The sequence below is a fragment of the Hyposmocoma kahamanoa genome, unplaced genomic scaffold (assembly GCF_003589595.1).
Source record: "Hyposmocoma kahamanoa isolate Upper Pololo Valley unplaced genomic scaffold, ASM358959v1 64, whole genome shotgun sequence".
Classification (NCBI taxonomy): domain Eukaryota; kingdom Metazoa; phylum Arthropoda; class Insecta; order Lepidoptera; family Cosmopterigidae; genus Hyposmocoma; species Hyposmocoma kahamanoa.
This window is the reverse complement of record NW_020653852.1, coordinates 15,513,843-15,537,890: the sequence shown is the minus strand read 5'-3', so window position 1 is coordinate 15,537,890 and position 24,048 is coordinate 15,513,843. Positions and strand designations below refer to the sequence as shown.

At 35.9% G+C, this 24,048-nt stretch overlaps 1 protein-coding gene across 1 annotated transcript; it reads right to left on the bottom strand.

Moving 5' to 3' along the window:
* Positions 1–18,210: 18,210 nt before the first annotated feature.
* Positions 18,211–19,184, bottom strand: LOC113231129 (sodium/potassium/calcium exchanger Nckx30C-like). Its single transcript, XM_026465298.1, has one exon. The coding sequence runs from the start codon at positions 19,153–19,155 to the stop codon at positions 18,286–18,288; it is 870 nt and encodes a 289-aa protein (XP_026321083.1). The 5' UTR covers positions 19,156–19,184; the 3' UTR covers positions 18,211–18,285.
* Positions 19,185–24,048: the final 4,864 nt, after the last annotated feature.

Below are 24,048 nucleotides of genomic sequence, written 5' to 3'. Positions count from 1 at the left end.
GAACTGGAGAGACGTCGTTTTTTCGGCGTCGGGAACTGAGCGTACCTTACAGCTCCGCCACCAATGAGGAGATTTGGTAGTGGACTTAGAGCCGACGGCTAAGCGGTGGCAACCGCTAGTTGTGCAATACGCAACAGGAAGTGAGCGTGCCTACAGCTCCGGTACCTATCTGGAAAATAGGGAGGGTACTGTACGTGCGGCTCACACGAGACGCTAGCCTCTCGAAGAACCGGATGAAGTCAAGTGACAGAGGTCTGTGATAACCCTATACCCTATAGGCTGATCTGGGGTCAGAACCTGAACTTATAAGGTTCCTGTGCGCGTACAGGTCATAGTGCCCTTCTCGTATGCCCTAAGGAGGTCACTACCTACTCACTCACTATAACTAACAAAACTAACTTAAAAAGATAATGGAGCTTGTAGTTATCCCAAATAAAATAAAATAAAGTTATTTATGTGTCGATGCAACCTCAAATGGCTTTTGTTGATTCAGTATAACAGTGAAAGTGTTGAGTCAATAACTTTGGAAAAAATATATAGTAAAATTGGGAATATACTTACACTGATTACTATACGGTGTGAATCCACGAAGCCTAAAAATTTTCACGACAAAAAAAACACAAACAAACCTCGAAATTTTACATTTACCGATATTTTCTTTTTAATCAACAGAACTAAATAGAATACGTATAGTATACGATGTACGTTTTTGACAAAGCTTTAATTTCTTTTGTAAAAAAATGAATTTTGAAGTAAAGCCAGTGTTCCAGCCACTCGACCCAAGCAAAATGAACCGTATTAGTATGGAAAAAGTTTTAATTCGAGCTGAGATAATATCGACTCTTAAAGAAAATTGCATATTGGGCTTACATACTTATACAGACTAAGGGGAAAATGACAAACCTCGATCCTAGAAAAATATACACTATGTATATATACTATGTCTACCAAATTTCATTGACTTTGATTACCTAATACTCAAAACAGTATTAAAATTTGTTTGTAAGGAGCGAGCGCAGATTTTAATCTGCAACTAGTGTTTCAAGTATCGAAAATACGCGATTGCCATGTTGTATCTTAAAAAACATAAGATACAAGATCGCAACGTTGTTCAAAAACAAGGAACGCATTAAAACACGAATATGTAGCGATTATAATATGGAAACAAATAAAGGTCACGGATTTAAAAATAACTTACATTAAAGGTCTTACCGTAAACATTTGGTCCATGTATGTCATGTGACCCGTAACTGTGAAAGTGTCCCATCATAAAGATAAAAAGGTATACTAAATATGCCTCATTTGGTATCTGGTGGCATTATATCGGCATACGGTAATGGCTATAAAATCAAATTGTTGCGCGATCGGGGGGTCTACCGCGCTTGCCGAGTATGTCGTATTATTCGCCAATATTTCCCGACTTATTCCCCGATCGCTATAACTTGGGCCTTTTCGAGGCGAGAGTGAATAGGCATTATTCAACCCCATCGTCACTATCTATCAGGTGGAGGTCAAATGCGCACTTATTTTTTTTTATAAAAAAAAAATAGTCAAGCACTTTGAATCCATAACGACTAGAAGCATTTGATGGTAATACAGTTCTTGTGAACAGAAAAGTCTCTTGTTTAGATAACAAACCACGCGTGTATTACATGATAGACTAGATCTGGGGTTCCCAAACTTATTTTGTCTACTGCCCACTTTGAGAATAAATTATTTTTTAGCGCCCCCATTTTTTCACCTACTTAAAAACCACTATAACTTCAAATTAAATTAATTATTGTGAGCTATATTAGCGGAGATTAAACATTCATTCTAAACGAGACTTTTACTATAACCCGCCAGAGTGACTTGAGACCTGAGCGCAGTAGGTAGGTAGTACACAACGGCGCTCAGGTCTCAAGTTAACTCTTACGGGCTACACCTGCCAATGAGAATGATTATTGAAACGCAACTTTGTAGTATTCAGACAGAGTATGTTTTATTCAAAATAAAACAAACATAATCGATTCTAATATAAAAACTAATGTGAAGGATGTATCTGATGCTGTTTAATAAGTTTATTGATATCAGGTTCCAATATACTCAAGAACAGCCGCAAGTCACCACGTTCGGTAACATGCAAACGATTTCTCTTTTTAGTAAGCAGCGTTGTCACAGCACTAAAACCACGTTCACACAAATATGACGATGGGAATGCTATCAAGAACCGTTGAACGATTGACCACAATCCAGGGTACAATTGCGGGATCGGTTTTTGTAGCCAAAATTCTTGGTAGTCATTTTTCAAATTGATTTTTATTACCTCGTTCGTTGTCAATTCTATAAGTTCTTCTTCCAGCAGAGATGATATTGCTGTGTAGACATTTGAAAACGGATCCAACACCCAGCCTGGTATTTCCAAGTTCAAAATGTCCTGGTATCGTTCGGTGAAGTCAATGTGGAGGTTTTCCAAATATTGGCAAACAAGTCGTCGTTACTGCAGGATACTGATAAATTCGGAAAATTGTGAAACTCACGTCTGCCTATATTCTTTTTGTGTAGAAGCAGTTTGGCTGCGAAAGCAGCAACGACATTTTTTGTTTTAATTAAATTTAGTTCATCGCCTTGCAGTTGGAGATTCATGTCGTGAAACAATTTATACAGGTCTGTTATGTAAGCTATTATCATTCTTCGATGTCATGAGCTTGTTGCGCAATTCTGTATCTTTAGTTTCCACATTCTATCACAGAATCAAACATGTTATAAAATCGAGTCAGCCAATTGATAGCCAACGAACTTCAGTATGAAACAACAAACGGTTGAAACCTTCGTTTCCTTTCGTTAAATAAAAATAAAATAAATATTACGTTGTTTATATAGGATTGCATAAGCAGCACGACAGGAATAAGACAAACATACATAAACTCGTTTATCTCATTCGACGCTCAATCGTACTCAACAAGTTAGAACAGGTATTCTATGAACCAGCCGATTGATACAGGAATGCACAAATCGGGCTATTTAACAAAAACTTATTAAAACATGATTGCCCGCGGTCTATTATCTACGAAAATTACCTGTCTAGGAATACTAATAACTATTAAAATGCGAAACTGTGTCTCGTCATGTGTCATTTCGAAACGGAGCGACCGATTGACATGATTTTTATTATATTTATTCAATAAAACAGGACATATATATGAACTATACGAAGAGAAATATCGAGCCGAGTTAGTTTGAGCAATCTCTTAATTAATATTAGTTGATGTTCACAAGTTGTGGTCGAGAGTCGACAGCTCAGTCGGTGTCTAAGAGTCTTCCTAGATGAAATTACAAATGTCCCCCTAAGCCTCTACACAACGCCCCCATTTTTTTTCTGGGTCTCTTAAGGCCTGCAGCGCTCACTTTGGGAAAGGCTGAACTAGATACAATTGATTACGGCGCGATCTTAGGGTGCAGCCTTTTGCATACGTCAGATCTGTACGCATCCTTAAGCTCAATTTATATTACGGCGGAACGGAACGGAAGCGAAGTTTTGTAATGATATTGTACACTACATAATGAACTTTATGGTCATGTTTCGCGTATGCTCAAACCTCTGTAAATATGGCGAGAATGCATATCAACACACTGTATAATAATGTTGTACAGGGTTAAGTGGCTGTCAAATTTGATACTTGATTAAAAAATCATTCTATGCCGCTACGACAAGGACGGTCCAAAGTGTTAAATTTTGTTTGTGTTCTCTTGACTGTACCAATAAGATGAGATGAAGATGATAAACTTAACAAGTTCACCTCGGTGTGTACCACCGGTGGAGCATGGACAACTCGCTAATCAAGCGGTGACCAGAGGTCACGTTTCAAATACACGCCGCCTTTAGTCTTTAGAACGATCATTCTGGAGTTCGATAAGTATTTATTTGAAAAAAGAACTTGAAAATAGAAAAAAACTAGAATGAACTAGGCACTGAATGCCTGACAAATCTTTTGTTTTATGCGGTGATGCACCACAGGTAGCTATTGAAAATCTGTACCCTCTGACAACAAGTTATTTATGGTTATTTTGACCGCGTAAGAGATGATGTAGTCACCAGGATATCAGGGGGATGCTTCGATGGTTTGGTCGTGTAGAAAGAGTGAATGACGTACAATGACGATACAAATTTATAGAGTGAATTTTTTTTAAAGTCGTGCGCCTGATTGTAAGCTACACGCCTGTCCATAACTGGCACTGCCAGTGCGCACGTCACTCTGAGACATAAGTTGACAAGTCCTATGTGCCTGTAATTTCACCAGAACCCTTATCCTTCAAAACTGGAACACAGCAATGCTGTCATTACTGCTTGGCGTCAGAAATAGGTAAGGTGGCAGTAATTCCCTGGACGAACTCTTTCACAAGGAGCTCTACTGCTACTATGGGCGAAGGTAGAGGTTAACCTCGCAGTACATAATGATATCTCGATCAGATTGAGGTTGTCCAAGGTCGAGTTAAAACTTAAAAGTACCAAGAATAGACGGGCATTTATGAAGAGACTGATACAGAGGTTTGTTAGGAGCGTAGCAGATGGAGGTCCATGGTCTCTGCCTAACCTGGTGAATTTTGTATATATTTTGATTCCCGTCTGGAAGTGAAGACCAAAAAAATAGTTTTTCGTTTGTTATTTTGTGTTAATTCCCTGTTACCGAAGAATACGAGTTCAAACAAATTTCCTTTGTTTTTAAAGACATCGTAGCTTTGCTCCCACTTCAGTTCCTTCAGAAATTACTTTGATAATGTGCCGTCGCGTGTTTGAAATTGCTCTTCTTCATTACTTTGATACCTTGTGGCTTTCGCCAGTTCCTTCTCATTACCGTCGATTATAATAATCTGTGGGGGGTTAACTCTACAGCTAATTAGATACTTATAACAAGTATAATACCAAAGATTTCAAGTTCAAATTTAATATAGTATGGATTTATGGGTTAGAGACTGTGTTTATAAGTAAGTTTACAGATTTAAATTTGTATTGCAACGTTTGTCTTACCCAACGTTTTTTGACGTAGGTGTGTCCATAACAAAGTGAATAACACAATTTGAAGTATTAAGTTGTTTTACAGTTAATAAATGACTCTGAAATGAGAAAAAAAAGTAATTGTGTAAAATTTACCATAATTAGTAGCAAACAGTATCAAATATAATTTTTGAAATTCCAACAGAGTCCATAAATAATTAAATTGTTGAAACGGCTCAGCTTTTCAGTGTATTGTTAATGGAACCAAGACAATTGAAGAAACGTGCTGTTAGGACAATTCAATACGTAATAAAACAAACTTTAATCCGCAAGTGTCTTTAAGAGATAAAAGAGTTTAAAGAAATTAATATTTTTACACCGACATCACTCTATATTTGATTACAAATATTTTTTATTATTTTATATTACATACGCCAGGTTTATAATATACTAATTAAATATATTTACGGTTACCATGCCAGACTGCCACGCGAGGTCCCAGGTTCGATTTCCGGGCCAGGAGAAACATTTCTATGGCCTACATTTAATTCTCTCGTGAGTTTCGGTGTGATTTGTGGTTGTCTATGTGTGTGTCCATGGCACCCGCGACACAGAGTTTCCCTAGTGCGGGGCTATGTTGAGTGTGTGCGTTATTATTATTTTCGTATTTATTTTAAACTCTCGCCTCTCCCAAGGCCTAAAAAATTATTATTATTATTATTATTATTATTATTATTTTCGTATTTATTTTAAACTCTCGCCTCTCCCAAGGCCTAAAAAATTAATTTTGAATTTTTAAATGGGAGAGGCGGTATTTCCCCGTATTTATTTATTTATTATTATTATTATTATTATTATTATTATTATTATTATTATTATTATACATCGTGAAATAAAAACATCGTATCGAAGATTATATAGCTTCAAAGAACTTGGAGTGGATTGGCTCATTTAGATCTTTCTGGTTGTTTCTATTAATGATATTAAAAAAAGAAAAAACAAAGATAAAAATAAATGATAAATGTGAAAATACTTTGACCAACTATTATTTATATACTAGCACCCATAGTGGGAGTTTATGTTGTTAGAAACCTATTCAATTCGTTATAATTGATAAATGGCCATAAAGACCTGGTTTCAAAGTAAGGAATTCCCTTTGTTGTGACTATGCAACAACAACGAATTCCGTTGGCAGTGCCCAGAACACACAGATCCGATCCAATTTAGAAAAGTCCGATTTTCCAACATGGCGCTACCGGGTACCTCATCCGGGACATTAAACTCTATCGTTTGGAGAGATCATCGAAATCATTGCAACGATATTTATGTTCGGATATTTTTATTCGGCTATTCAACATTCTTTTCTCATTTCTATTTCCCCGATTGTGTTTCATAACAAAATATTGCCGTATAACACAAATAGTTATTTAGTCAATATCGGTAACTTCGGAACTATAATAATAACAATAATTTGTTTTTGACGTTTGGATCTATAACAACAATGTAACTTAATTTAGTGTTAGTAAGTAGTGGTGCATTTAATGGTACTACATATTCGGCTAGGAGCGTGGCCGAATAACCGAATATTCGGCAACTGCCTCCGTGGCCGAATGGTTATCATGCCGGACTGCCACGTAGAGGTCCCAGGTTCGATTTCCGGGCCGAGAGAAATATTTGTATGGCCTACATTTATTTCTCTCGTGAGTTTGGGTATAATTTGTGGTTGTCTATGTGTGTGTCCAAGGCACCCGCGACACAGGGTTTCCCTAGAGCGGGGCTATGTTGAGTGTGTGTGCGTTATATATTTATTTAAAAAGAAAATTCGGCCCCATTAATGCACGTATGACAATAAGCACGAAAAATACCAAAAATATTAACCTTGGTTATGATAAATAATTTTGCATGCACAATAAAAGCAATAAAATACTTTAATTTTCAAGTACATCATTTCAATTTATAACTTAATGAAGAAAGTAATCGTGTTATTAATTTTCAAAAACTTAATTTTATTTTGGTTTGCCAGTTAATAAATACTTGGTTGATTTTGTTAGCGTTTATTTAGTCAAGAATGAACTACATAATAGGGAGTTATATTTAATTTGACACGTGACTTTTATTACTTCTTAAAAATAACTTAGTTATGTTACATTTCTTTTGCCATAATCTAAAAACGCAATTTTTGAGATAATACTATATTATATTATTGTCATGTGCGCAGTGTATGTTCGGCATTAATAACTTTACATGATAATTTGTTGTGGTTTTTCGTATTTCTAAGTCTTGTTTCTAAAATATTCAGCATTCGGCGAATCGTTATTCAACATTTTGGTCTTCGGACGAATAGATTAAAACAGGCCGAATAAGCATAATACCGAATATTCAATACCACTCTATTAGTAGGAATTTGATATATTTTAGATAAGTAAGGAAGTTAAACTGTGAAATGAATACGCCTACACTGCGACTTAAGGCAGAGCTAAGTATTACTTTGAAGCCCAAGTACCATCTATCACCTGCAAAAGCGTTAAAGATAACACTCGGGCTTCCGCGTATCCCTGTTAGTAGAGTCACGTTTTCAAATTATATTACAAAGGAAACTGAACGTGCCTCAGCAAACACAATACAGGCACTATAAAAGCGTGGTAACCTAAATAACACCCCAAACCCACTATAGACAAAATAAATTTGACAACATTAAAGTGTAACTAAAATTCCAGGTTCGCAACAAAAGCCCTTCTGCTTGAATCTCGTAAAAGGCACGTTACTCACGTGATACGATCACGCTACGTTCACGTTACGCTCAGGTTACGTAACCTAAGAGCATCTGTGTGGCCACTAAAATGGCGGGGGTGTATGTACGCTGTAAACAAAAAATAATAATTGGAATGTGTTTTTTGATCAATTAAAAATAAGTTACTTAGAAATAAATATTTTTGTAACTGTAGTTCAGAACATGATAGTCTGCATTAATGTCCTTAATATTAAATATAACTGTTTCAAAGCTACAAATACTATCTTAGCCAATTGTGACCGTGGGACCAATAAAGACTCCGAAGCATTGGTTCGTTTGTTAAAAAATTAAATACACGATTATAGATAAAAAATGTAATTTTATTTACGATAGAAAATAAAAGTTGAAACGTAAACATTATTATTAATTTATAACATTAGTTACTTATTTATTCAAGACTTTTGTTTATTATTAGTAGTTCGCAATTTTATTAGGAGTTTTTCATATTTTTTACTCGTCATTATTTTCTAGCTGGGTATAAACTCAGTCTTAATTTTGACATTATTGTGTTTTATCCGAATCAATTTAGGAATTTATTTTGTGTGTTGTTTTTTGGAGGGTCCTGTGCAATGTTCTTATATACTGGTCGTGTGTTGTTTATCTTTGTATAAAACAAGAAAAAGGTTTTTTTTTACATCACTTCACCTGTTTACAAAAGGTAACAAAATTTTATTAGTTGCAGAAATACACGTAATCTTCTTCCCACTTTCGCAGGTTTAAGAAGCTTTCTGAACAAAATAGTGTGGAGAGGTATAGACGATTTAATACTACTTATTATCATATTCCTTATGAATGGACGGAAGGATAACTTAAATAATTGTAATCTTAGTTTTCTTCTTTTTGTATTTGGTTGTCTTCTGTATCATGTTTTTTTTATATTAATATACGCTAATATCGTTATTGTTCTTGCGAATTACTAGAATTGAATAAATATGTCCATTGTAATTATAGAAAAAATAAATATATATATATGTTGTTCTTTGAAGCGTTTTAAAAAGCTTTCATAAATCACGTAAAGTACTTGTTCATTTTTCTTCATTTGTAATTATTTCAAAATGGCGACAGAATTTATTATAATTCCACCTCAGATAGTCTACCGTTCTACTCGTATTAATTTGTTGCCAATTTCATGGCCACAAAACAGCCCCAGTCGCCATAACAACACGGTCCAAACACCCGTGCACTGTGTCTTCACCAACTTCATGGTTAGAAAGTGCCGATTAGGTATTTCAATTTTGAGTCTCGATCTCCGAAAGGACACTAGGGAATGCTTTTGTGTCGTTACGGAAGGTAATAAATACCACCCTAGAGATGTGGCAGAGTAGTTGAAGCAGCAAGTCTTGTTAGTCGAACTAAAACTAATTGTATCTGCTCGCAATGAATTAACTTAGTATTTGATTGCCTACTACATTTTCGTATCGTATCAATGGCATACACTATAATGGTTGCCAATCGGCCTAAGGTACTCTTGCCTACTAAATAATTATTTTACATACCTACTTTAACATTTCTATTTTTTTAAATATTTTTATGTTTACTTTTTTATATATAAATATTTCAAAAATCGCCTGAATTTTTTCGATTGCCTTCTTTCCTCCATAAGGTGGAATTACTGATCTCATAAATTGATAACATTTTGTACGTAAAAAAGTCAATTTCCAGACTTAATTACGTATTCGAAAAGATGGAAAAGCCGAAGTACAAAGTTTACAAAATATATGAAAAAATTATGCCGTTCTCGTTAATTATTTTTTTTAATTTTTATGACTGTTATTTATAAGCAAAAATTCTACTGCTTTGGTGAAAAATAATTCTTTGACGATACAGATTGCTTTTTGATCAAATTTTCAAGCAACGACTTCAATCTATAGACAAGAACATTCACAGCAACTACATGTTCCAAACAAAACACTATCAATAGTGACAGTGTTTTGTTTTAGTGTTGAATTTTGATAAAGAATATCAGTCACGTCACGTCTGTTCACAGTACTCTGTGAACAGACGTGACACACTATACCTATTGGGAATGAGCTAGGTAGGCAGATAATATTGAGTGTTTACCAATTATTTATTCGTAGTTGGGGAATTAACGTATAGCTCCTGGCAAACTCGCTATTGGTTGCACAATACATTTTATTTTGCTTTGACACAGGGGCTTTCCGCTTATATAATTATTATATTACTAAAAATAAAAAGAAATTAAATAAAAGAAAAAAATACAGTCGAGTTGTTGAAATTATTGATGTTATGTACTTTTCCTTGCAGAAAGTCAAGGGTCTTTAGATCATGCAGCCTAGTCTTTTTTTATATTTTTAAAATTTATTTATGGTAAACGTAGTATAACTATTTATTTTGAGTTATAACCATTGACCTAACTATTAACTATTTTTTTATTCATATTATCCGTACTCTGATATTGTGTGGTCACACCTCACATTCGTGAAACACAGTGTGTGCTTGAAACGCCGCATCTAGTACTCCAGTACATAGATATTGTTGATAATACTGTATTTTATACTTTAATGTATTACGTAGATTATGTCTTACACAGAAGATATATGTCTGTGGTCGAATAACAGCCGTATCGAATATTTTTAACGCAACAACGTAAGGATTTTACTCGTTTTCAAAAACGAACTCTCTCAATTTAATCGTCGTAGTTCTACCATTCCTTTATTTGATTATATAATTCATTAATAGGACGAGTTCGACACGAATAAAGTATATGAAACTAAATACTGTCGTAACCATTGACTTTTTATGGTCGTAACTCAAAAATTAAATGATGATGAGATGAAAGTTAAAATAAAATTTGAATGTACCCAATAAATTTATATTTTCGTTTATAAGTGGATAATTAATTATTATGTATTTTTAATCCAGTTTAAAAAGGAGGAGGTTCTAAATTAATCTGTATTTTCTTTTTTTGTATGAATGTTACACGATAATTATTTCTGTGAACCGATTTTGATGATTCTTTTTTTGTTGGAACCTCAGAAGTGGTCCCATTAAAATTTAAAGAAAATATTGCACCTCTAAGAGTGGCAAACTTGGGCACGAATCTGGTTTAGCGCACTTTTGGTAACCGATTTCAATGAAACTTGGTACATGTAATTCCACGAACATTTGAGGTCGGTTTTATTTTATAAAAAAGTTACTAATAATACTTTATTCGGTTACAAAAGTATTTGGTTTCTTGTGCAATAAATCGCATCCTCTGTGTAATAAGGCCACATCTGCAAAATGACAACTTTTCACGAGAGAATTCTAATAGACTAACCCTAACGTTAAGGTGACCTTTGACCTCAATTAACCAGAGATAATTGAGGTCAAAGGTCACCTTAACAGTCACAGATCGAAATTTCAATTTACCTTCGTCACGACCAGTGGAACTGATTATTTAAGCTACTTTCGAAATTCAAAAATATATCCAGTAGTTCCTTTCGTAGATTGGGCAATTTAAGTGGATGCCAAAAAACTGTGCTCGCTGTGCCACGATAAGTACACTGTAATTACGTAGAGTGTGGTAAATATTGGAATGTTCTTGAATATTTTAAGTTTTTAATTGTGTTTTTTGCTCGTGTGTGTTTGGTTTTCTTTTTCAGTTCTTAACCAGTACAGGCTATGCCGAAATATCAATGAGGTGTATAGTTAACGTGACTATTATTTTCGTCCCTCAGAGCGGTACGCCTGCTAATTTATTATTGTTTTAAAAATAAAACACATGCATACACATAATTATTAACTGCCTCCGTGGCCGAACGGTTACCATGCCGGACTGCCACGCAGAGGTCCCAGGTTCGATTCCCGGGCCGGGAAAAATAGTTGTATGGCCTACAATTATTTCTCTCGTGAGTTTGGGTGTAATTTGTGGTTGTCTATGTGTGTGTCCATGGCACCCGCGACACAGGGTTTCCCTAGTGCGGGGCTATGTTGACTGTGTGCGTTATTTATTATTATTATTATTTATTATTATTATTACGAAATGTTTAATCATTAAAAATTAAAAGAATAAGTAATGTTGTGCAGTCTAGTGGGCTGGCTTTATATATTTTTCGCTTTCGTGCCATTTTTTTTTAAATTAGTGTCCTGTGTCCTGTTTTGTCAAAGCAGCACATTAAGTATTTTGGAGATAGCGGGACACGAAACTTAAAAGCGGGACTATTCCGCTCAAAACGTATTGTCATGTTTTGTATACTTCGCAGTCTGCTCTAGCTGAGTCTTAAAGGTTATATCCATTGAACATGTTTGTTTGTTATTAATGAGGTGCACGAAAGGAGCCTTCGTGTAATGACGTCGACGAATTAAGTCGATTGAGAAATCCTTTCAGCACAATAGGAAACATTACCTAAAGTGTATGCTATCGATACGATAAGAAGAATAAGAAGAAAACAGTATATTATTTTGTTCCAATTGCTACTCTACTAATTGACATTTCACGAAATCCAATGGGTGAGGATCGGCCACAACCACTGTTGAACATGGCGGCTACTTGGGCGTAATCAGCGTTCTGGACCGCGATGTATAGAGTATGACATCGATACGACAAGAAGAAGTTTATTAATAACAAATAAAGTAATGTTTGAAGTGTAATTTTTTTGGAAGAGAAGCTTTGAAGTTGGGGGCCTGAAGGCAACACATCCGGTATAAACCACAAAAGAAGCTTTCTAGACGCGATCTATGGATGTCGGGTATCTCTACCCATACTGAAGTTACAAATAATTGTATCCTTAAGAGGGTTATCACCTTTCATAACTAATCTTATTGGAATAGTTTTACGGTATCCGGTTATAAAAGGCGATGGAAAGAGGAAGATTGCAGTCGAGGGCCTGGAGACCATTACCCAAAGGCCGCATGTCAAAAAGTTGACATGTGTTTATCGAGTTCTATTGTTACACATACGAAAGCTAGGCTTCTGTAGGTTTTCGCGATTGTTACTTATAGGAAATGAAACTATTTTTCAGGATTTAAATCGCGTATATTTGTTTTTTCAAACAAACCAAGCTTTCGGGCACTTTACAGGTCTCATGTCACCCTAAACTAAACTATGATTTAAATCCGGAAAAATAGTTTCATTTCCTATTCACATGTGTTGTTGAGTTTAGGTAGCGGTAGAGCTCCTTCTGAAAGAGACCGTCCAGGGAAGTACCTGCCACCTTAACTTTTTGTACCGACAAGCAATAACGCGAGCATTATTGGGTTTCGGTCTGAAGGGTATGGATGTTGGTAAAATTACAGGCACATGGGCCTTGTCAACTTATGTCTCAGGGTGACGAGCGTAGTGGCGGTGCCCTTCAGACCTTTGCGATCCAAAGCTCTGACTGGCTCTGCAATTTCTATGGACGTGCGTGTTGCATTCCACCAGGGGCACGACTTGATCGAATAAAAGAAGTTGAAGAGATTGAAAGACACGATCTAAGGATGTCATGTACTAAAGTTACAAATATATACTGAAACCAATTTGCCGTTTATTCCCATTAGCTCCATGTAATTTAAAACTATTTTTACACCTGACTTTTCTTCCTCATCAAATCTTTAGAAGTTCATTAAATCCATTTCCAAAATATTTTAAAGAGTCTATAAACGCAGAACAATGTCTTTTTGAGGTAATCATTTTCGAAACAGTCGCGCGCCGCGATTAGTATAATATTCCGTCAGTAATATTACATTAAGTATTAAATTAAACAATCCCTGTATTACTATTATATATCATTACAATCTCTTTTCTTATCGAGGAAAGCAATGATCGTAGCCTTTCTCACACACATTTCTCACCTCGTTAACACGCATCAGTGCTTCCATACATGCTCATCGGTTAAGGGTACTCTTGACCTCAATTTGGTTGGGGTAAGTTGGCCCCAGTCCACCCTTACCAACTTGCCCTCTCACACTCGCCTTACAAATCTGTCTCGTCTATTATTGAATTATTAATTAGAGTTCAAGTTAATAACGTAAAGTCACGTCAAGTCAAGTCACTTGAATATTCTAGAGCTGGGAGATGAAACGATATAGTAGCTTTGTTGTAAGTCGATTAGCTTGGTTAATTTTTGTTACAGTGATTAATTTTATACCTTGGTAGATGTATTTCTATTCTAAGGTATATTGTTATGGTAGACAGGTTATAAGGGAGGGAGGGTGTTAAAATTAAGTGCATGAAAAAATATTCAACACAAGCGCAACTATTTTGCACGATTTAACCTTCACTAGGTTCGCGGAGTAGCAAATTAATTTGCTTCCATTTCTATTAGTAATTATGTAGTAAACATTAACTTTTCGTCATTAGGACATATGAGCGGTGGGTTCCAATCCGGTGAGCTCTTTGGTGAAGGTTTATTATCGTGATGAAGCCTGTACTTCAAAGAAGGCTTACAACGCAAGAAAAACTTGTAAAGATGGCGGATTAAGCCATGAACAGTCGCCTCAGAGACATAGCCTAGCAGTGTGACATATAAATGAGTCAATGATGATGATGACGTAAGACATAATTTAAACAATTGATTTGATTTTTTTTACTTTAGAATAATTTCACGGGGACTGTTTTGTCATTGATTGGAAAATTCGTGTTAAAATCCAGTAATACGAAATGACCTTCATTCATTAGAGTGAAGTTCGTCATTAAATATCATGGTTTAGAACATAATTATACTGCCTATATTTAATAAAAACAAAATGAAGTAGTGGCGGTTCAAGAATGACTTAAGTAGGAGAATTTATTTTAATTTTCTATGAATTATTCAAAAACAGAGGCAGCACACTGAGGCCAATTATCTTTGGGAGGACGTAGATGCTTGTTCATTGGTATAGATTGTCTCTATACTTGATCTATTTGGCGAAGGTCCAGAGCGAATGGATAAATTAATATAATATGTACTTTTGAAATATACTGCGAATATTATAAGCATTACTTAACATATTTATTGTCTATCGATACTATTAACAACTGAATAACTGACATCGATAAGATTATCGATATTATAAATTGATTATACAGTTGAGACAGATGTACCAGGATCTCGGCTTCGATTACCTATTTACAGCTCTTGGAATCGAAATCCTTGGCACGTGGGGTCCTAGAGCCCTTCATATGTATAAAATTTTATCGAAAAAATTAATAGACTGTCTGGGAAACTCAAGGGCTAGCCAACGCATTAGCCAGCATCTTGGGCACCTTGCCGCGGAGTCCCAATTTTATTCGTATTTAAAAATCCTAGTTTTACTTTCTAGTATTTAAGCTTTATTATACCTTACCTGTATATTATCAAAATAAAAATATACACCGCAAAACTTAGCTTCATTAGAACGAGATACGTCAAACTGAGAGATGGTATACGATCGGTGAAATCGAGAATTGATGTTAAAAATCTTGTTAAAATAAAAAATATATCTATGATGGTAATAACTGACATCAACTTAAATAATTCTTCAGTAAGCCTTATTACTCTACGAATAATAACGAAAAAGCGTGGCGGTAGTATTTCTCAATTTTTAGTTTTATTTGTTGTAAAAATACCAAGTGACTGGACAAAGTCGTGAGCGAGTTAACAAAAGTTTTAAATCACAAAGATCTAAGGGGCACTGCCACAATCAACCTGAGACATAAGTTAACAAGTCCCATGTGCCTATAATTTTCGAGGAGTTTTGGCCGAAGGGGGTCATGTATCGATGTTTCCGAGGCCTGTCGGACACCCAAGTTGCGTCACATGTCGCAGTCCACACGTGTAAATAAATAAATAGTGCAATATACATATGGGCCGCTCGATGTTAAGGCGCAAACACATTTAAAGTAGCTTCTTTTACAGATCTATGCTACGGCGAGCTACGTGTGTATTATAACTTTTAGAAAAACTACGTATTTTAGTGTTAGATTTAGTGCTGCTAATAAATACCACGGGTTGGTGATTTAAGTTCGAAAGTGGTTAGTTTTTTGTTAACAATAAACAAGAGCAACCCCTTGTATCGATGCTGACCTCCTTCGTCGTCATCCCACCTTTTTATCATCGTCTTTTCTGGTTACTGGCCACTTTACAATTTGGACTCGTTCTCGAATTCCCTTTTCCATCATTATTCCTATGTTTGCTCCATCCGTGGTCACTTCCACCAAAATTCTTGAATCGAGAGCACGTATTCATTTGTTAAACTGAATAATTTCTAATGCTAAACTTCACCACCTTTTGTGTTGAGTATCGCATGTCTTATTTAGTTTTATAATATTATTTTATAATATTTTATAATATTGTTTTATAATAATATTGTACCTTTTTTATTTAATTTTATTTGTTACAGCTTTCTTTGGCTCGATTTTTTAAATTCTTCTATTAGAATACTTGTGTAAGGGAGTAAAGTCCGTATTTTAGCAAAATCATAACGAAATGTTTTTTCGGAGTTTTAAAATAAAATAAAATATGATATTTCTTAACTAGCGACTAAATTGTCTATGAAACTTGTTAAGATCAATTTCGAAAACAATTTCGAAATAATAGTTCATAGATATCATGAGTAAAATTTAATTATAATTAGGGCTTGCAAAATTCCGCTTCCTAAAATTTTGGTCGCCAGTACTGCGCTCAGCTAAGTACCGGTACTCCCGGTATTCTCGGTACTTCTTGAAAAGCTTAAATTATTACCAACAAGTATGATTATTCCGGGCTATCCGCACCTATTCAATAATTTACGTAATAATAATACCACAAAATAATAAAGAAAAATTTCATACTCTAATCAAACTTGAGGTTTTTATTCAAAATATCTATTTGAGAGATAAGTACTATTAAATTTAATATAACATCATTCATTCTTTCATATACAATCTGACTTCACTATCTAACATAATATAATATCGTAAAATCATATTGTAGTTAAGTAATAAGTAAAGTGCGGGCGAAGTTGCCAACGGGCGATTTTAATCATAGCTCATTATGTAGGTAGTTCCTTGCTAACCGGGAGCACCCGGAATCTATAATCGTGGTACCGGGACTGATTGCACCTCGCCAGTACCGGGATTACCCGGTATTTCCGAAACCGGGAATTCCCGGGAACAAGCCTAATCATGATAAAGACTCGTCCAGAAACAGAAACATAATCAATGTGTCAGATAATAATTACTTGGTGACCCTGTCATCAATAGTCATGTCATGTTTTTACTAAGTGGTTTTCTTGTCAAGTAATTATGTCACTTCTTGGAGATATTCACCAAATGACTTTTTCAAGCTAAACCAATATAGAATGACCTATGACCTAATGATGATACTTTCGACTACAAGATCTGAACACACTAAATCTATATGATAGAATAGGTTCGTAAAGATTTTTAATAGCATTTGATATCTCCAGCCCGCACGTTTGTGGGCCGTAGGACTGTCGACTCGTGATTTGAAATCCTTACACAGTTATGAGACGTATGTAGGGCAACGGTAGGCCATTAAAATTAATGTAATCGTAGCGATTATATGGTCACCTGTTGTACTCTATATTTTGTTTTCTCTGTATTTTGTTCGCGTGTGCAAATATTGTACGTACAATGTTATGACCGGCTTGTACTAACAGACGGTGCGTCCCTATTTATCATGTTTAACTGATTATGTCACTTATTGTAAACGTCTTGTCTAAATTGGTTTTACGACGTAAACCTTCACCTGGTTTTTTCTGCATGTCTTTTCAAATGTAATTGATGAAAGTAGTCGTAGGTTGTATTTTTTATCTAGAGTATTTTCTTACTAATCTATCGTGATATTAACGGGACAATTATTAACATTTGTTGAGGGACATCGCGAAATAAATATTAATACATCAATTGTGTTGCGGACAAAGTCCAAAATCGAAGTATTTCTGATTAAAAAATAAATACAGTTGCTGATGTTAATTATATCACAGCCACTTCAATTTATTATTATATTCAATTATCTGAATTGAGAATAATCGGGTTTTAATTGCAATAAAGCTACTATTTATTGCTAATTAAGTAGTTTTAATCAATGCCGAAATGACCAGTGCGTATAAACATGTGGTAAAAATTAACCGTATTTCCTTCAACTGCATTTTCAATTACTTTTTTTTACAATTAAAAGATTTTTACTTAAGGCTTAGATATTTTCAAATATTTAATGATTATGATTGTTTGATAATGCTAGACTTGCGGCGAGTATTATGTTGTATATTTGATTACAGAATTTTTCCGCAACATACCTATTAGGGACTACGTACTTGGTTAAGGACACTTTTGGGGCTAAACGGGTCTAAACTAAGCGTGATATGTTGCCACTGCCAACTTATTATAATTATCACAAATTCCGGGGCATAACGAATATTAAAATTGTTGACGTATAATATCCGAAAAACTATATTAGGTCAGTTGAATTATTAACAAGTATGAGCATTTAGAAAATTGGACACTAAAATTGTTTTCTACTACGTCACATTCAAAATACAGTTTCAATAGATACTGACACGTTACAAATGCAAAAAAGTTTTGGCGCCCAAATTAAAGAAAAAAACTCTTAATTGTTTTCTAGGGCATTCACGTTCAGGTCCATTTTGGACATGACAGGAGTTGCATAAGTTGGCGACGTAATGGCAACTCATCGCGCGGGGTAGAGGCGCGTGTGAAAGGACGGCATGCGTGCGGGGTAGGAGGCACGGGCGCGAGTGCGGGCGAGCTCACCGTGGGCATCAGCTGGTCGGTGCTCCGCACGCGTGTCACCTTGTTCTTGTAGATGAGCTTCTTGACAGCGCGCTCCACCGGTTGATTCCACCGCATGAACGTAACGTACGCGCCATACAGCAAGAACAGCACCAACGCCTCCTGCCAGTAGATCACGTTGTCTCGGAAACAGTATATCAACACTAGTAAGCTGATCGAGTAGAACGTGCAGTCTCGGAACAGCGGCCACCACGTCAACGTCAAAGTTGTGCGAGAGAAGAGCGCACACGCACCGATCACGAATAGAATGTTGAACACGGCCGAGCCCACTATCGTCCCAATGCCTACGTCGTCGAACGATACAAACACGCCGATCACGGAGGTGAAGAGCTCCGGAGCGGAGCCACCTGCTGCCATGAACGTGGCGCCGGCCACATCGTCGCTGATGGCCAGCCGCTCTATGATCACGTCCAGGGCAGGCACGAAGAACTCCTCGCACACGATCGCCAGCGCCACGAACATGTAGCCCATGCCGATCATATGAAGGAAGACGGCGCCTTGTCTTCGCTGCTCCTCCGTGAACAGGTCTTCAGGGAACAGCGGTGTTTTCTCCTGTTGCGGAGGGGAGGACGGGGAGGACGCAGGGGAGGCGGGCAGCTCGAAGTCCAGGTCTGGCGGCAGGTCGGTGGAGTTGGGGTCGCCGGCGCCGGCCCGCGCCGCGGCGAGCAGCGCGAGCAGCAGCGCGCCCCCCATGGCGCCGCGCGTCCGCACAGCGCACAGCCCGGCCAGCACTGCCGCCCCCCACGCGCCCCCGCGCCCCACGTCGCCCTCCGCGCCGCCGCTCGATAGCGCCGCACTGCGCCGACACTGCCCGCCGCCACCGCCGCGTACCGACCCCGCCGCCCGCTTTACTCAAGAAACTAAAGGATCTTCCACGATATTATCCTTTAGTTACACACAGATTAAAAATGATAACATCATTTACGGCATATATCTATAAAATTTACCTTATGAGCATATTATAAGTGGCAAATGCTACAACACAGTTGCTCGTAGCACAATGGCGTAGCACCGTTTTAGCGATTTTAGTACGATACGTCGTCACTCGAATCTCAACATCTTCGTTCATGTAAACTATGTAAAGCAGGTACGTAGTTTACATAATAATATAGCATACTGGGTACACTGTCATGTCCACTGGTTTCTATAGTCTCGTCCGGGCTCCGATTCGATTCGCGTACGTGAGACGGCGTTTCCTTGATAGACGCGAGCGATTTCGGCTGGCCCGGACGCCCCGCGACTCCTCGTTCTAATTAGAATAAAAGTAAATGTATAAGAACTTACAATGAACCGACAACTTCGAAAATGTTTGACTTATTCCGTTATATTTAAGATAATTACTAGATAATAACACAGTTATATAGTTCTATTAAAGAAATAAAAATAAAAAAACATAATCCTATCTTTAAATTCGTTAAAAGTTGTTAAACATAAATGTTATGTAACTAAGTTCATTTTATTTAAAGTAACATGTTCATATGTGGAAAGTAAATAGTATACTACCGTACACGTTGATCGTAATGTCAGTCTGACATAAATCATGTCGCGTTTCTGTCATGATTATTTGCAAAACAATTTAGCAAATAAAATATTGTGTAGTTTGTGGCGTGTCAACATATCTGAGCTTTGATGTGAGGTTTGCTATTTCGACATCAAATTATTACATTTCAAAATTTTCACTATCAACAAAATGGTGTTTCAGGTTTAGAAAATAACACTTACAATTTTGTGAAGATTACAATTTTCTTCTTATCTATTTCCTTTTATCTTCTTTCCTTCATATTCGATTCTTCAAAAAATATATCGATTTAGTTAAAATAAAGAAATAGTATAGATTTAAAAAATCATTAAATTACAGCGAATAATGACGAATCATATGCAACAAACGCATGTTGTATCATACATTCTATTAAAGTCGTATCAAACTACAAGACACACAATGAGAAAATTTTGAAGACAATCTATAATTATTTACTATACTCTTGTCGCAAACGCTTGTCACAAAAGCTCGGTGAGGAAAAACTAGCCATGCGTTGACAAATGCATGTATACATATCAGCATACTACCTATATCCATAAAGAGGGGATATCGAAATTCATGCTCTAGACATAATAAAGCCACATAACATCGTACGTCAGAAGTGCTTTTATCACCATGAAAGCCGTAATAAATAACACGAACTACATCAAACAAATTATATGTGTGTATATTATGAGAATTTTTAAAACCCTCCAATTTATGCATAAAAAGGTTGATAACTCGCACAAATTCTATTGACAGTGTACTACTGGTATTTTTCTTCCCATTTGTTCTGTTAATAAATAGACTGTTCTCTTTATAGAACTACTGACATTTTTTTTTCCTACTAATTTTTCATCGACTAATTACATTCTTAGAACCTTTAAGCCTCTCCTGAAAACTCATTTAGAAGACTGAATGCGAATTGTTAATGCAATGCAAATAAAGAATTCTTATAATGAATTAAACCGGTGTCATATTTCTCGATAATTTTTATTTCATTTTGTATCAAATTACAATAAAAATATGTGTGAAGGAAATGGTACTTTATTTCTTTTATATAACGTTCGATTTGCAAGAAATCTATACTACGCTAGCCAAGGCAATATTTAGAAATATGATGCCTCGCAAAGTTTGCCATAAGCTTAAGTTGGCTCAGTCATTATATACCGAATCCCGACCGAGCGCGTCAAGTCAAGTATACATGAGCCGAGCCAAATGGGAGATTCACTCGCTTGAACTGGTGAAACTTTGCAGAGTCATCGCTAGTGTGTGAAGTCACCTTTAGGTGTACAGTACAGTTTATGGGTTATTCTTGATACCTACGTATACTCTGGATATCAATTACCCAAGAGACATGTTACTGTGATATTTTAGTAGCAGTAGAGTTCCTTGTGAAAGAGTTCAAAGTACTGGCAGCTTACCTATTTCTCCCGCCAAGCAGTCATGTGACTGCTTAAGGGTGTTATTTTTATATGTTGTATTACTGCGTACGGGTGTTGGCAAAATTACAGGCAGACGGTATTTATCAACTTAATCTCAGGGTATCGGACGCAATGGTAGTGTTCCTCTCAAAATTTTGTGATTTAAAGCTTCAAGTGGCATTGCAACTGTATACGTAACAGGTGCTACGTTTCCTTCCAACCACACGACTTCTTCGTCTCGTCACTTAGTTATATAATAATCACAGTACAGAGTACTAAAAAAACCGAACTCAAAAGTACGTGGAATTACGTCTATTTGCTAAGTTTTTTTGAAATGTCCTTAAATTCGCCACTATACAGGACTTGACACTGGAGATAATAAAAATCGGTTCTCACTATTCAAAGTATATTGAGAGAAAAACGCCTTGAATTGGAAAAAAAGCAAAATCAACCATTAAAATAATTGCTCCTTAAGTAAAATTTAGGCGCTATTTATACATATGACTCTTCATGCGTGAACAGCCACCCTTAGAGGTGGATGATTTTCTTCAAAATGAAATGGGACCACTATGGAAGTACCCCTTTCCAACAAAAAAAGAATCATGAAAATCGGTTCACAAATACCGGAGTTATCGCATAATGTACATAAAAAAAACATTCAGTCCAATTGAGAACCTTTTTTGACGTCGGTTAAAAAAATATTATGTACTGTACTGAAAGGTCATTTGGTTCAACATGTTTCAATACATCTTTTACTTCTTTATATTAAAAATAACCATTTGTTAAAAACAACGATTTATTATTACTGATACCGACTAAACATAAACAAAAATTCCTTCGATCCTGTTGAACTCGAACGAGCTTCTGTCACCTCAACGTGGCTACTAACAACGCGCTTTTACCAATTGAACTACGGATCGAGCCTGCAGATTTTACAAATTTCAAGTCCTGTCGGAATGAAGGAATTTTTGTTTGTATTTATCGATCTTATAATAACGAACTAGTGGAGTATTTCACAAAAAACAGATGAATATTAATGTTGTAAAAACGTGGTATTCATTAAAAATAAAAATAAACTTTTATTTTAAATATTTTGGTGATAACGAAGCATCGTGAAAACATATAATAACGCACACACTCAACATAGCCTATTAAACATACTTAAAGTATATACACCAAAAATATTAAAAAAGAATAATTATATAATCCCTAAAAAGAATTATATTTGGCGTCGAATAATTTTATTGTTGTTATGCAAGTTACAATTTTAAAAAAATCTCTTTGTGGAATCGTGTTTGTTATGATTATTTAATAAAAATAAGAAATATGAAATTAAATTAATGTAACTGTATAAACTTCATTGTCTCAAATAGAAGGGATATAATTGAGCGTCCTCGCAAGGTCTATTTTTAATTTTGGCTTGAGTATAGGCAATATGATGTTGTGATCACAAAGAAATACGAAGATATAGTAGAAGTTGTTATTTTGTTATCAATAATTACTAAAAAACGTATAAACGTATTAATAGATTCAGGTATCATTTTATGGAAATCCATGTTAATAAAAATGGCAGTAAATTAATTTGTTATTCCTTCAGCACAGTGTGCAAAATAGCTGCGTTTGTATTGATTTTCTCGTGCAGTTAATTTTAGCCACCCTCCCTCCGTATAAAATAATAAGCAAACTCAAGCGCAACCACAGTAACAAACACGTCAACCAAAACTATACTTCACATGTTTTACCTCACTATAAGGCATCCTCAAAAGTTGTTGATTATTTGACACTCGATCGAAGAATGAGCCGTTCTTTTTTTTCCACTTTGTAGTTGGCCGCTGATGGTCTTGACTGCGCCACCGCAAGAAAAAGGCGAGCAGAAGGCTCGTAACCCGTAGTGAACCGCTCAGAACATTTGGTCATATTTATATACCCCACTACCCCCACTATTACCCTCGATATAATTTGAAAATACCCGCAATAAAGGTGATGACGCAACATTCAAATTATTTAATAAACAAAAAGTATAATTTAGAATGTAGAAGGGGAAGAATTTCAAAATAAATGACATTGATACATTTAGTTTCCTTTCAAAGTCACATCGGTCGGATATTAAAAGACGGTTCATCGCGTTACGAGATTGAATGTCTTTGATGTCATTTAAGACGGATATGTGACGGAATCGTCAGAAAGATCCTTACTAGAATGCAAGGTGCCGTTTTAAATAAATTGTGAGTTTCCTGCAAGAGAGTAACAGCCTATTGAAATTTTACGCGTTGTAGTAATGGTAACAGTTTGAAAACTTGTTATAACAATATCGCTTACTTACTTCGCTGGCTCACTTAGAATGGATCTTGGCGTCCGACAAAGTACGCCATTTCTTTCGGTCTTGTGTTGAGTTACGTCAAACTCTACTAATAGAGAGTAGTGATTCCAACAAAATAATTTTGTTATCTTTTTATTCTTCTTATGTACAGGGAAAAGAACGGTACGTTGTGCGAGGGAGCTTCTTTCATACACCCCAATATTGGTGTAAAATCACATCTTACTTACGGCACTTTGATAGGTAATTGAAACATCTACTGAAGTATATACCGTAGACACAGGGTTGAAGTCCATGTTCAACCGAGCATTTATACACCGGCAAGA

Excerpts from the sequence above, each read along its gene's own strand:
- LOC113231129 (XM_026465298.1), bottom strand. The coding sequence starts at position 19,155 with ATGGGGGGCGCGCTGCTGCTCGCGCTGCTCGCCGCGGCGCGGGCCGGC.